Source organism: Orbicella franksi, chromosome 13 (assembly GCF_964199315.1).
Source record: "Orbicella franksi chromosome 13, jaOrbFran1.1, whole genome shotgun sequence".
In the NCBI taxonomy this organism is placed as follows: Eukaryota; Metazoa; Cnidaria; class Anthozoa; order Scleractinia; family Merulinidae; genus Orbicella; species Orbicella franksi.
Genome location: NC_138157.1, coordinates 22,421,628 through 22,437,372, shown reverse-complemented (window position 1 = coordinate 22,437,372; position 15,745 = coordinate 22,421,628). Strand labels below are relative to the sequence as shown.

Below are 15,745 nucleotides of genomic sequence, written 5' to 3'. Positions count from 1 at the left end.
CTGTGTTTAAAAAAGCTGTGAGGACAAATAGTGATATCGAGGGGTGGCACCATGGCCTCAACCGCCAAACCTCCATACGTGGACAGCTGCCCTTGTACCTCCTGATTCAACTCCTACAAAGAGAGGCCAAACTTACTGCCCTGCAGATCCACCTTATTTCTGACAGGAAACTTAAGAGAATCCAGCGATGTAAGTACTGTGAGCTTCAGACCAAATTGTTTGACTTGGGGGACAAATATGAGGCCAATGAACAGTCACCTAAGCGGTTGCTGAAAGCCTGCTCTTACCTGAATGTACTGAGGGTCTAGGCCGATAACCCAAACAAACAAAAAACAAATGACTTCTTTAGGAGCCACCAAATAAAATAAAAGCAACGATCAACAATGCAATACATAGAATATAGAAAAAAAACTAAAAACATGACAATTCTTTTGATAAAAATATAAAATCCTGGAAGAAGCCAAAGAATTTATGCACACTTACCTTTATTCAAACTCGTAATCTTTTCTAAAAGTGGTTTCGCCATGATTGCACATGAGCTACTTCGCAGTGACTCACAAACCGACTACTTTGCATGATTGAAAACAGTGAGGCTTACCTGCCTTCATGCGTACATAAAGCTCTGTTTTCTAAAATTATTGTTTAAAGTAAAAGAAAAAGAACGAAGTAAAAGATTAGCCATGTTTCATCACTGTAAAGTCCTGCATTTGAAGCGTACGTCAGTGCGGCATTACCAGATGTCGTCTCTCTTGAGTAAGCAAAACTCTTGGGCTGATAATGATAAGAATTAACAACGACACTTCAAGTATTCCTCCCGTGCAATAACGAGGTTTTTGAGGGATTACAACGTATAAGAATTCGTGTTGAAGAAGGTAATCCAATGAAATGATATTTAGTGTAACCAAGTGCAAGCGAATGCGACTGGAAGCTGCATTAGTCAATAATCTGAACTGTTCAAAATTAGTCCAACTCCAACATCAAAACAAAAAGTTCACGACAAATTTCACTTATATCACTAATTTCGATTATGGAGCGAACCGACTTTTGGTTGGGGTGAAGTGACTGGGGGCAAAATGACCATGGGGAGAGGTGAGCGTAATTCGCCCCACCTTGCCTGAAACTGTGTGGAGAGTAGTTGGCCAGATTCATGCCGAGGCTGGCGATGAGTTGCTTGAGAGAAGTAGTGAAGTAGCAGTGAGTGGAGGGGAACCCGGACTATGTGATGTCGCAAGGCAGAAAAACGGTGCAACAGATGGTGCAGGAACCAAGGCGAAATAATGGTGAATAGCTAACACGGGGCAAAGTGATGAGTTTGAAATGCTGGAAAGTGGCATGATATGAATCCCTTCTTTACACTGCTGTGTTTTAGACCACTTGATACGTAAAAGGGCGCCAGAGTCAGTAAATGTTATGTCATGCTGAACCAGGTGCAGATCGTAATTAAAGGAGGAGGCTGAAGCAGTGACCAGATTGGACTTCAATGAGGAGAAAGGAAAAAAATGCCGTAGTAAACAAGGCCCAAAGAGCCACGTGAGACGATGTAGACAAATTCAAAGAACAATGAATGGATAACAAGATAGCTGGCGTGATGGAATGTTTTTGGCGCGAAGAGGTTTCCATCATGCGCTTAAACCCTTTCTTGGTGCGATTCAAGGCGAAGCTGTTAAGTCACTCAGTGGAAAGACCCTTGTAAAGGTCAAGAAGGTGAACAGTATTCAAACAAAACTTAATTATGGGATCGCACGCAACTAGAATGAGACTAACTGAGCACGAGGAGACACGAACATGAGACATAGAGTTACATGATGTGATCAAAGTCAATAATTAACCTAGCTGTTTCTTGTTTGTTTGCTGTTCATTATCAACCAAATAAACCTGTTGAATAAGCCTAAACACTACTATTTAGGAGTCCACTCAAATACCTCTACCTCTAGAGTTAATTTACTAACAAAAATAATTCTTGCATGTCTTAAGCACCTATGTTATTTATAGACTGAGATGTCAAATTTATTAATATACAAAATTATCCCTTAATAAGGACTGATCCATTAAAGTGACTCCATTTAGACAGCATAGAAAGCTATACATCAAATTTAAGTATGCCAGCAGCAGTTTGGAGTTTCTGAGGTGATTCATTACAAAAACATGGCTGGTGGAGACGAGTTTACTGTATGAAAGCAGTAGTAAGACTCACCGTGACAGCACCAGCTGAAGTGAATGTTTTGACTGCAGAAATAAGCCGGCAGAACTCATCTGCTAACATATCAGTCAGACGGGACAGCACCTGACTTAGTAACTCCTCTGACACAGCAAACACCTGAAACAAACATCAGCAATAATTATCTTATCTTAAAGGATATGGCAAAACAGAAAGTTTGTTTAATGATGGACTAGTTTACCCACAGTAAGAAAAATATTCAAAAGTAAATATTCTAGTGTAAATGCAATAAATGAAATGACAAAACACAGTGCACAAGTTTGGGCCAATAAAGCCCACTGTTGAGCTGAGTAAGGTAGGTCCAAGATTAGGTCACTGTTAGTCATTATGTTTTCTTAACAATCTGAACAGTTTATTACTCTTAACTATTAATGCTTGTCAAACTATATAAAAAGACAAATGAGCAAGCCATTCCCAACGTTATTCCGTTTCATGTACTATCAATGTTTGCAGTACTCTGTGCCAATCTTGAATACCAGTGGCTGATACATCTGATTTTTTCCTAGTTTGTCCGTCTCATAATTCAGTTTCAGCCTCTTCATGATGGGTTCATGAGCACATTCCAAAAAAAACCCTATTGGCTGACACTTTAAGACATAAAGCCAACTGTGGGCTAACAACAAATGTTGTTGGTAATTGTTTGTTATCTATCAGTAAATTGCTGACAACAATTATTACTGTAGGCATTACTTTGGCTATCAACTAAGCTTTACCCCAGATGTACAGAAATTTGGATGGAAAAGTGTAGACTCTGATAATACTGTAACAGCTGGAAAATCTAGTATAAGCATGATCCCAAAATAGCCAAAACATTGGGGTGACGAATGGAACTTGGCTGGCTTTCAGCAAACTGTTGGTTGCCAGTTGACCAGTCAGTAGAGGGGAGCTACCCTTCAAAATCATCCAAACAAGTATTTATTGGTTTTGTTTTAAGTTTGAGATATTTTGGAGAATGTATAGAACAGTTGAACACATAACCAGGACATGAGTATAGTAGTGGCTGAGCGTATTGTACTAAGTGTGCACGTAAATTTAGATGACAGTGTAGTTCACGCACCTAGTTACAGTATTGTGTTTTCTGAATGGTGACGCATATTCATACCCACCTGTGCATGTACAGTGACTAGGTTCATAATGGCCTCCTTAACATAACTGCGTACATCTGCCACAACATGTAAAAGGAATTTACAAGGTTAGTTGTAAGGAATCACTTTAGTGTTGCAATGACTTCATAGTAAGTTCATTGAGCAAACAAGCGTCTTAAGAGTGAATGCCTATAAAAATGGACCTAAATCGCCTATCAATGGCACAAGTCGAAAAACTGATTTCGCTTGTATTTCGTCCATAGATAGGTCCTAGTAAGAATAGAAACGGACCATAGTTAGTTTCTGCTAATACAGCTTTCTTTGGTAGAAATATGCCAAAAACGATTTCGACCCGATTGGGCTCAAAATCTACTTCCGGTTTTGCTGAATTTTCTGAATATTTGATTGCTTCGCGCTCCGCAGAACAGCTACTTGAGAATCTTTCAATGGATTTTATATTCAGTTCAGGTCTTCATGGTATGACTGGGTGAAAAATAAAATAAATCAAAGTTAGTTTTGAGCCCGAAAAGAGATCAAACTGACACGCAAAATTTTACAATGTGTCGCAAGAGAATTATTGCATAAAAACATCGCCATATTTTTCTATGGGCTATAACTTTAAATACCATAAAAACACTTTCTACGGGTTAAATATACACCCACCTGTTAAGATATCAAAAAACATCTCTGGGCAAATGGTTTCAAGTCGCCCGCCTTGGCCTGTGTTTCTCATAGATTTTGCCCAAAATCCGCCGTTGGAATGTAAACAATTGCGTGACGTGGATAGCCACTCTCGATTAAATATTCGTTTCCAGCAATCCGATGAAAGCAATTTTTGAAACGTTGTGTGGATAAAATAATGGAATTTTTTTGCTTGTTTGTTTGTTTTTGTTTAAGTTAGTATGTATACACACATATATTTTTTCATTTGCATTGCAACACCCACGACATCCCCGATAAAGAATGTTACTACAGTCCTCCGGGAAATGATTTTAACACTTGTTTATTTTATTGATTTCACTGATAACTTACAATACATTGGCAGTTTTAAAGATACACATAACCAATCCTCTATGGTTTATGGCAATTGAATCATTGACTGACAAATAAAGTCAAGCGGGAATACCATAAATTCTATAAACTACTAACTGCGTGACGGCATCTCAGCTCTTCTAGCTGTGTAGAAAATTTGTACCTACACAATATGCTCAAACTCACCTAGAAAACCCGGAATTTCTTGAATTGAATTAGCCGAGGAAGAAATTGCGTTTAAGTTTCAACCATACTGGGAAAAAAATCCATCTTTTCTACTTTGGTTGTTTGATCAATTAACTGAAATTTGCAGATCATAACACTGGTAGACAAATAAACATTACAGTGGTCGATCTAGGACTAGGTTTACACTAAAGGAGTTTTTTTGGATTCGTAAAAGTTCCCGGATTCATCAATTTTAGAGTATTCAGATTATTAGGGGTTTACAGTGAAAGGATATTCGGATTCTTAACCATTTACACACGACGATAACTCCGAGAACATTCATGATGGAATGGTTAACAAGCAGTTTGTTGCCTCGACAACAAGAAACAAAATGCCTCCGAAGATAAGGCCAGGGGTAGGTTGAGACAGTTTGAAGTTTTCTTTCAACTCACTGACCACGGTACTGTTGTCCATCATGTCAGGTCCCTCCAGGTATTTATTCTGGTCTTTACTTAATATCTAGAACCGTCGAGGTTTTCGATTGTGCCATCGTCGTCATCTGCGCAGTAAAGTATAAATTGGGTTTCTGAGGAATATGGCATTACCCATTATAAAAGTGATTACCTACACCTGAAACAGCACGAGGTAATCAGCCAGCGACCGCCATCAAATGGCCATCAATGAGCCTATGACTCGACTACGACTGGATCATGTAATCCGTCATTTTTGTTCCACCGCAAACTCAAAAGATCACAGGCGGAAAAATCTTTGGATTCGAGAGAAAATTGTTTACACGACAAAACTCTCCGGATTCAAAAGTTTCGGATTCAAAGTTCCCACCTTAAATTCCGGATTCAAAATCTCCAGATACACGACCAAACCGGGGAGTTTTTATTTCAGATTCGTCCACTTTTGTGTAAACGGCAAAATCAATCCAGCACTAAAACGTTCCGGATTCATCACTAATCCAGAACAATTTCCTCCAGTGTAAACCTACAATCCTGGCCATAAGTTGTTGGGACACCTCCCCTTTTTGCGCGCTTAAACCCACGATTTCAACTGCGTCCTTAATGTTTTAGAACAAAAGATGAATAGAAGCAAGTACAATTGACCCCCCCTTCCAGCAATGTTGCAAGAAAATAAAGCTATTCTGAAGACTAGATCGGATGTGGGAAAAAAGGAAAAAGGGACAGTAGAAAGTGGTTAGACAGTTGTGTTGGAACCGAACGCGATTGCTGAAAAATCGTCATTATTGGAATAAGATGTGAATATCTATGTTATCGTCTCTTTAGTTCGAGAATACTGTTCTAGGAGGTGAACAATTCTTGAAACGTGGCTATTCTGAAGCTATTGTCAAGGATTTTTTTCCTTCAAGATTTTTATCAACATTGACAGGGGGGAGGGGGGTAGGCGGGCTTACGCAGGTTTGGTCTTAAGAGAGGCTGCCTGTGAAGTCATCAGCCGTAACTGTTCCAACACTTTTGACCAGGATTGTAGTCTTAAATGAACAGTGAACATCCATCTTGTTTTGTTCGCGGAAGTCGGTCACAGAAGAGCGAATTTCAATGAAATATATAATTTGATTAAGCAATTAGCCAAAAATAGGTTGGCCGCCAAAACGGTTTAGGGTTTAGCCTAACTCTAGCCTTAAGTTTTAAGACTGAAGAAAAAAAGAAAAAAAAGCATTGAGCATTTCACTTGTTTGAAACAGAAACATTCGTGCACAATGAACTATATGTATAGTATGTGCGTAACCTGGAAAGCAATCCGTCCAGCACAGTAATTGTTCAAATTAACAGCTTACCGAGACACTCGCACTGTTGATGCCTCTTATTTATGATTTAAACTTCTAGGATTTGTTTACTTTACTTTTTCCGACTTTTTAGCAGGAGAAAAGGCACTAAATGTTGCTGGTACAAATAAAAAGGTTTAACCGAAAATCGATCCGTCGAAATCAACAAATACAAATTTAATCACTGTAGCGTTCCTTCAGATCACGTAAGGCTACAAACCAACAATATCAACTTGTCATTACGCTTAACAAATGAACTTAGAACGATTTTCTTTCTAGAACTCATTCTTGTAATTAAAATGATCAAAGAAAGAACGACAGCTTAAAATGACATAGCAACAACACCCGAACTCCAAGTAAATTGCTTTTAATTGGCGTTTTTAATTAACGAAATTTCCAAAGCGATGACTTTCAAAATATTTAAGTTAAAAGTGGTCCATTGTGTTTTTCTTTATTCACCCAAATGTTCTAAGATAGCCATCTGCGGTTTGTTGGAAACGAATTATGTATTCAGGGTGACTGCCCGCGTCACGCAATTGTTTACATTCTCACGGCCGTTCAGGGAAAAATTCATGAGAAGCAGAGGCCAAGGCGGGCGACTTAAAACCATTTGCCCAGAGATGTTTTTTGATTTTCAAACAGGTGGGTCTACAGTTTACCTGTAGAAAGTGTTTTTATGGTATTTAAAGTTATAGCCCATAGAAAAATATGGTGATGTTTTTATGCAATAATTCTCTTGCAACACATTGTAAAATTTTGCGTGGCAGTTTGATCTCGTTTCGGGCTCAAAAGAAACCTTGATTTATTTTATTTTTTGCTCAGTCATACCATGAAGACCTAAGCTGAATGTAAAGACCATTGAAAGATTCTTAAGTAGCTGCTGTGCGACGCGCAAAGCAATCAAATTTTCAGAAAATTTAGCATAACAGGAAGTAGATTTTGCGCTCAATCAGGGCGAAATCGTTTTTCGCAAATTTCTCCCCCAAAAAGCTGCATTAGGAGAAACTAACTATGGTCCGTTTGTTTACTAGCTAGGGCCAATCTATGGGCAAAAAATGAGCAAAATCGATTTTTCGACTTGTGCCATTGTTTGTCCATAGTTATGGGCACTGGCTCTTAAAGCATTAGTTTCCTTTGATCTAAGTTAAATTCATGTGGATTTTGAACTCTTGGTGTTGTGGAATATTGTTCTGATGGTTTACTGGGCAGGATCCTAAGCCAGCTGTATGACTTTTAGTACACTAAAAAATATGAGTGATAATGACAGCCTGTTTTCCTGCACATTAAGCATTTTTTGCTTGTTAGCGTTTATTTTTTCAAGCCTTCACTGACTCACTGAACTATCTAGCTGTACATATTATACAGTTTTGTGATGAATTACCACTGTATTTCCCAGCTGTAGTACATTACCTTTTGGAGGAAGACAGTTGTGCCATTTAAAGTCACCCATTGTCAATCCAGGCTCTACATATGCTAACAGAGGTTCTGCTTTTTGTTCAATATATGCATCAAAGATTTTTCCTTCTAAATCACACAACTCACTGGTAAGATCCTGAAAATGATTATAATAATTTTCTGCACAACTCAGTGGATGACTTTTGGTACATTCATGATCTGCTTGTCTATATCTAGCTAACATTTGAGTCCATACATAGTGCCTTATGCATTAGGGTTCAACAGTAAATTAGCAACATTCCCAGCAGAATATTTAATACCTCAAGTGCAAGTGTTTTTTTAGAAACAAATTGCATGTAGTTTGATTTATTAAAAACCATTTAGTGAGTATTATTCTTCTGCAAAGTGAAACATATATTTGAAAAGGGAGGCCACTTTTAAATCCTGAAAAAGAAGCCCAAGAGCTTAGAACTAGGCTTTGCAGCTTGATGGCTCAAGGCAAAACCGAATAAAATTCCCTTGCAAATAAAATTACTCACTTTTGAATGTAACAATAAACTCAAATGCTAGAATAGGATCAAAATAAAAACAACTAAACAAGAGGGGTTCCACTGATTCATGAATGAAGTGTTGAAAGATATAGCAAACAACCGTGAGCCACCTTTGCTTGGTCATTGAAAACACTCTGCCTGATTAGGAGACAAACTAATCAATGCAAATTAACATGACTGATGAGATGCCCAAAAAAGTTTAAACTAATTACATCTCATTTACTACACCCTTCTAAGTTAATGACCGACTTGACTTTGAAATATATAATAACTAACTAACTAAATAAATAAATAAAGAAAGAAAGAAAACACTGTAATTTGTTACAAGTAAATACTGTAAGCTATTTGAAAATGCAGAATTACTACCATCAGCAAAATCAAGTACAACTGTAACACCACCTTCTTACCTTTTTTAGTTTGTCATTGATAGGGTAGTCATTACTTCTAAAGCTGTCCACTAGTTTTGGAAGAACATTGTTTCTTACATAACGGCAGTTGTTGAGCACAATCAGTAACCTTTCATCCTGGCAAAGATATGCACATACACAAGTTATTGAACTATCCTGAGGTCTGTTCTTTTTTGCAGGTTTATAAACTGGCACAAAAAGAGAATGAGACCGATATTCTCCACTACAGACCAAACAAGTTACAGTCAAACCTCCTGTAAGCGACCATCGCAAATGTCAAGCCAAGGTGGTCACCTACAGGAGGGGGTCCCTTATGAGAGCTTAAACCATAGCAGATCACAATGTTGCCTCATCAGCATATTGTCACTGCAGAGACATGTTTTAAGCATTTTATTCAGGTAAAAAGTCAATTTCGAGGAAAAATCCAGTTTCCTTTTGAAATATTTCCTTCTTTTGTATTACCCAGGAATACAATAATGTTGTACAATGCCTTATTATCCAATTTTCTCTCTATTATCTCTCAAGTAAGTGCTTATGGGAGGTTAAGAACAAAAGAAAATTTCAAAATTAAAAGTGGTCTTGGCTACTTACGAGAGGTGGTTGCTTATAAGAGGTTCCAAATATAGTGATATGACTTCAAAACTTAAGGTATTTTGGAAAACTGGTCCCTGGGGAGAGGTGGTAGCTTACCAGAGGTTGTCGCAACTGGAGGTTTGACTGTAGTTCAATAAAGAATTTATTACAACTGCTCATTAACATCTGCCAATAAATTGGCGCATCTCTGAGATGTATTCTCAGTAACTGTATTGCAAGAAGTAAGCATTTATTTATGTTTGTGTTCACTGAAATTGTCCTCCAAGCATGAAAGTAAAAGGATTTCTAAGAAACAAAAAACATTTACCATAAATCATTGAACTAGCACCCCCCTCAAATAAGCACCCCTGTATCGGCCAAAATTTACAATAAGCACCCCCCTCCTCACCCACCATTTTCTGGACAAGTAATGAGACAACAAAGGATGTATAGTTTCAGTTTGTAAACACATCAAGTTTGGAAAAAAATTACAAGTACTAACAGTGCAGCGATTTAAACTTTAGGATCAGCTATTCATGTCAATAAACAGCTTATGTTGTTGTTAAAAGTGCCACCAACCCCTAAATTTTTTTATTGGTTTAATATGATCTACTAGTTTCCCTGAATACTTCAGCGAAAAATTTATCTCGATTGATAAAATCCCTGCATTTCTACAGGTGTTTGAACAAGTAATTTCTATGTTCACGACTACGCAAAGTGGGATCTGGGTTGGGCTACAAGTAGCATCACTTCGAGAACTGGGCTAAAATGCTCAAGAGACTTTTGACTGAGATTTGTGGGCTGTCAAAACATTTTTGGGTTATTTGTGATTCATACTTTATCAAAAGTGGACAAGATTTTGAAGCAAAAGAACTGTATCATCTAGCATTACAATTCAGAGTCTAGCTACAATTTGGACGGCTGCTATATATTTTTTCCATTTCAAAGTGAGGGTCGCCAGTTGAGATTGCCATGTTGTAATTTAGGCCAGCATCAGGATCGACAATTTGCTAGTCCATTTAGGCTGTAAAGGTACAAATAATGGCTGAAAATGGAGTTATGAACATGAAGAGTTGGTAATTTGACTTTACTGAACTTGCAGATTTCAGAGTGTCAAAACATTTTTAGATTCAAACATTAATTCCCCCGAAATACAAGTTAATATGTGATGCAGTCGTAGTCTACTTCTTCCTACTTCTCCAAATCAGTGTAAATAGGTTTAACATAAGAGATAAGCAGAGATGTTGGCAAAAAATATCCTTGAAAGATGAGGTAACTTTTCGCTTTGTTATTGTCGACTGACTGTAGTATATCCACAGTCAATTACTGTGTAGGAACACAAGCTACACAAATTTGCATATTTCATACCAGTAAATCATGGGAAATCCTTCGACAAGATCAGAGAGGTTCAGTATGGTATCACTTAAATGAATACATTTCTACTTCACTGATATTTTGAATGAAATGTCCATTTTACGTACGCTAATAACCTGGGAGTTCTTGACTTACTAGTTTGCGTTTTGGTTGACTGACAAGCACATTCTTCTTTCAGGAAAATTTCTGTCGGAAGCTATAGTGTCAAATCTTAATTGTTTGTTTCGCTTTCCTCATATATTTATAACTGCTTGATCCCTTCTAAGTTTGTAATTTAGTTATATTTCGTTCCTAAAAGACAAAGCTCAAAGAACAAAACAATTCTCTATTCGGAACAGCCATTGAGAAACACGGCCACATTATGACCTCTCGTACATGTATCATGGTAACATGGTATCTGTTTTATTTATTTAAAATGTTTTTAAAGATATTTTAATTAAAAAACAAAAACAACAAATGATTAAATTACGAAATTATGGTGGCACAGCACAGGTTTTTTTCTGTCACAAGATGAACAAATCTGCTAGCATTGGGAGATTTTCACCACTAATCAAATTAAAGTTCATGAAAATAAATAAAACAGCGTTGTCTGCTGGTGGTAAAAGTTTGTTTCTCTGAGTTACTACTGTGTTGTTGCAAGCGAGAAGTGACTTGTATGGCATCACTATCCTGTAGTTTTTCCACTCTACTGGATAGCACCACTGCCTGTGGTTTTTAAAGCAACGACTATCCGGGTCAGATCTCCAGACATCGTTAGTTACATGGACTAAGTTGAGATAATAATGCCCTTAGCAGTGAATGCATGATTTAGAGGCACCAAAGGAATGAGTGGAAAACACTAATCTCATGTGAGAAAATATGCTTTGCTCTCGCTGCTCGTATATCACCAGCCTTTGCTAACTAAAACGGCACAGCCCGTGTTTCTGTGTTGTAGTCATTTCAGTCACTTATGATGCTCAATTTTGCTGTTATGATTAGGTTTTAGAAGTAGCGATAATCCTCCCCCACCCCACCCCCAAGAAAAGTAATTTCAAAAATCATGACAGCTAATACTCCAGAAAGCAGAATGCAATCTGCATTTGTATTGAGAGGTACTAGCCTACGAGCAGGCATAATATATTGGAGAAGAGAGAGTAGGAAAGGAAAAAGGGAATTAGAGGTGCCACCCAAGCCTGTTTGCCTTAAAAGAATCTACCTGGACATACTTCAAAAAGCCATATTAGCATTAATATGGATGAACTCTATGCTGCTCGTGTAATAAATGTTTGTTTAATTTTTCACATAAAATGTCATGCTGCTCTCGACAGATATTGCAATCACTTTATATGGAAGTGAACATATTTGATTTGTGTTAACAAGCACTTCTTAAAACTATTAAGAGTACAACTTCAACAAGTAAATAATAAATGTCTAACACTTTTTTGACTCCTTTAACGACACCGGCAAATATTAATTTTCCTCAAAATATGTGATTGTAAAGTTTTACAGTGATCAAATGAGAAGGAATGTCTTCAAATACGGCTGGGATAGGAAATTGGATGGTAAATTTGGAAAGAAAATCTTAAGCCTATAAATATAACAGAAATTTCAGATTAGAAAAATAAAAGAATGAAACAAATGTATCTAAGCCTTTATTTACATAGAGTAAGTTTGTCACTCAATTTACAATTAATAGAAAAAATTTCCTTGCTAAGCGACACGAAGCATTACTGGAAGCAGGTAGCTTGCGTTACTTGAATAAATAATATGCAGAATTTAAAACATTATGTTCAGCGATCCAGCTTTACCTGCAGGTAAACGGTTTCTTATTGTTGAGAATTTATCTTTGCGTGTGTTTAGATGTGTGCCAAGTGTTACTGGGCGCAAAACACTATGAATCATGTCGACATCAAAGAGATCCCTCAATCCTGCATCCAGTGCTGAAATTAGGTTAGGGTATCATGCAACAATGAACGATATCTTAGAGGCTGACAATTATGTCAAAATGTTGCTTTTTCAATTTTCGTTTTAAATCAAAATGTCTTTAAAGAGATTTTGAATAATTCAAATAAATGCCGTGATGTTCAATACGGCATTACGCGTGTAATGTGAAACCAGGGAAAGTAACATAACGACATAACAGGTTACCTCCTGACCACAGAGGTCATTCAAGTTGTTTATTCAGTGTACAGGGGCTGATTTATTTACTCATGAGTCAACATGAAGTATATGGATATGAGAAACTGATTTGCTACGGTTTGAAGCGTATATTACATTCGACTGAACAAGACGATGAAAACAGCCACAACTGTGTGTGCCACTCAGTGTCTCATCTCAAATATAAACATTGTCGACCTTGTCATATTTTATGGCCGTTTATGCTCGCTGTTTTACTGGAAATATTTTATAGAACAACTCACAAGGACACCGGCAAGTTAAAATCATTTCTATGACAGCAGAAGAAATGTAAGTAGTGGTGAGTCTTTGTTTCCTGTTTTAATCCATTGACTTCCAAAGAATAACCTTGTGATTTGCGTAAAATTACTCGCTTACATGCCATAACATTTTATTTTACTGACGGGGAACATTTTAATTCCCAGAGCTATAACTTTTTGGGTGAAAAAAACAATAACCAAGGTTTCCTAAAATGTAGATATTTTGACCAAATGATATACACCAGAGGCCATTTATGCTAGTCAAAGTTGGCCTTTATTTGTTCCTTACCAAGAGACACAAATGGCGGCTGTACAAATACCCTTCATTAAAAAGCTACAAACAAAACTTCAAGAAACTTATTACATGATCTTAGAGTATAAGAATGAAATAATATTCGCGCCAAGTTTTGTTTTCATAGGATTGTTTTTACGCCCCCGCTGTTTTTGTAAAGAAGCGTGAAATTCTGGACATTTTAAGCAGCGAAAACTGCCATTATATGCCAATTTCGAACTTTCTTAAATTTTGGTCATAAAATAAATTGTTGGAACTTTAAGCTTTTTTTCATTGAATAAGTTCACCCAAAGGTATGTTTTGGCAAAATAAAAGAAAAATCGATTTTTTGTGACTGTCTTCTGATTTTCGACACTCAGAAAATCACTCTTAAAAAATTGACCATGTCAGGCCATGATTTGGGGAAAATTAAATAAGTGTTCCTCTCGAATAAGTGCCCCCGTCTTCTCCTAAATTTGTAATTTGAAAATATCAATATCAATGAATTCTGGTTTTCACTAACCACTAATCTTTCCAACACCTTATAGTAAACTAATAAATAGATTAATCATAACTAAAACCAAATTCTAGAATACATTTGTATAGGTAATCATATGAATGCAACTGTAATTAACGATTTACTCTTCAAGAGACAATTTTCTCAGTCATATAATTAGGTTATAAAAGGGTCTTACAATGTCTGATAAATGTATTCATAATTACGTAATTTCACAAAATTCTAGAATATGATTGGCTGTTAGAAGTTCTTACAATATCCTGATAAAAAGACTTAAATTATCACTACAACAGCATTTTGAAATATGAACCTAAAAATAAATGAGCCCCACACTGGGGAATAATAGCTCCAGGTTGCCGCAGTACAGAGCGAGTGCACTGGGGCTCGTACAAAAAAGGCAGAGGGCCAATATTCCCCAGCACAGCTTATTGAGCAAGCTAGGTCAGTAAGTAAAACAAAAAAATACACAGGTTATGACTGTTTCCACAGAAATGGTCTGTATGCTATTTCAAATTTTTTGACCAAGAAAGAACCATTCAGAATGCTCAAATTACCTCAAGACTACTATGCCATGTATTTGGATAGTTTATTAATAAGCCTTAAAATGTGTGATAAATGCATTAATCATAACTACATTTCTACAACTAAATTCTGGATCATCTCTTCTGGACAAGACAAAATTACAAGATAAATACACATTTTTCCTGCAAACATGATCACAACTTTTTGTCACAAACTGCCATAAGATATGCACTGGTTTCCAAATGAAGGATGCTATTGAGCTTAAAGGTGATTTCCAGTCCATACTGGGCACTCTCAAGAGATTGTTTACGTTTTTTGTTTTGTTTCATGTAAGACATCACAAAATGTAAACATTTTGCCACTACTTACTTGAAGTAAATTCAAAGTTTTATGTCAACTGCCATAATCAATGCAAAGCTTTATGCTTTGTTCTTTCTCATATCACTTGATAAAACAACTTTGCAGCTGTAAAAATGAAGCTGTTGGAAAAAGAATTTGAAAGGCCTCAAATATAAGGTATGTGGTTCTTAATGAATAACATTGATTCACATTCCATCAAGTGAGACTGATAACGTTTATAAACATTAGGGTGCTGAGACTGCATAGTACAGACTGGAAATAATTTTTAAAAGTTGTAAAAAGATAAAAATTTAGCAACTCTTATGCCTGATGAGGATAAAATCTTTGGGGACTCTTTTAGTTTTGGATTTTAGAACTTGATGATGTCACGGGAAAACAATCTATAGCTATTATTTACCAGAATTGTTGTCCTATTCAGTTTTTGATCATTTTGTGTCATTGCGTAAAAAAGAATTTCATGGCATTAAAAACTCACAATAACAGGTGTGTTTTCTTCCATTGATAAAGATGATCTTTCCAAGTTATCCGGAGACCCACTGTCATTGCTACCCTGTGGACCAGACCTACTCGGTGCATGAGAGAACAAACAGACCTATTGTTACTTTACCCTGTAAATCAGACCTACATGTACTCAGTGCATCATGAAAGAACAAAACAGACCTACTATCACCACCTGCCTGTGAATCAGACTCAGCATGAAGTGACCAGGTGTATTTCTACCATTCCCCCTTCAGATGGGATGCTTGGCCAATATGCAGGACTACCTCCCCCCAGATTTTCATGTGCAAGTACCCATTTATACACTGCAGAGGAGACAGGCCATCTGAGAGTAAAAGGTCTTTATTGCAGAAACATTGGTCAACCATGTTGTTTTGTTTTGCAAGTTTATGCAAGTTTATTCCATCGCTGACCAGTTTGCCATATAATATTTGTGACAGATTATGACCCTGACTAGGGCTCAAACCTGCACTGCTTGATCCAGACTTCAGCACACTAACCACAAGGCCTTGGGCTTTCCACATAATTTTCTTTGGTACAAATTTGTGACATTTTAGAATATATCCATACC

The 15,745-nt window shown here is 36.9% G+C and overlaps 1 protein-coding gene across 2 annotated transcripts in view; it reads right to left on the bottom strand.

Moving 5' to 3' along the window:
* LOC145465859 (exocyst complex component 2-like) overlaps positions 1-15,745 on the bottom strand; it is an 87,932-nt gene that overhangs the window by 18,610 nt on the left and 53,577 nt on the right. For both annotated transcript variants that reach the window (XM_081449615.1, XM_081449616.1), the window contains exons 22-26: positions 15,152-15,239; positions 8,646-8,762; positions 7,703-7,844; positions 3,325-3,380; positions 2,195-2,317 (exon numbers count right to left, since the gene is read on the bottom strand). In XM_081449615.1, coding sequence (XP_081305741.1) covers positions 2,195-2,317; positions 3,325-3,380; positions 7,703-7,844; positions 8,646-8,762; positions 15,152-15,239 — 526 coding nt within the window. The remainder of the gene's footprint in view (positions 1-2,194; positions 2,318-3,324; positions 3,381-7,702; positions 7,845-8,645; positions 8,763-15,151; positions 15,240-15,745) is intronic.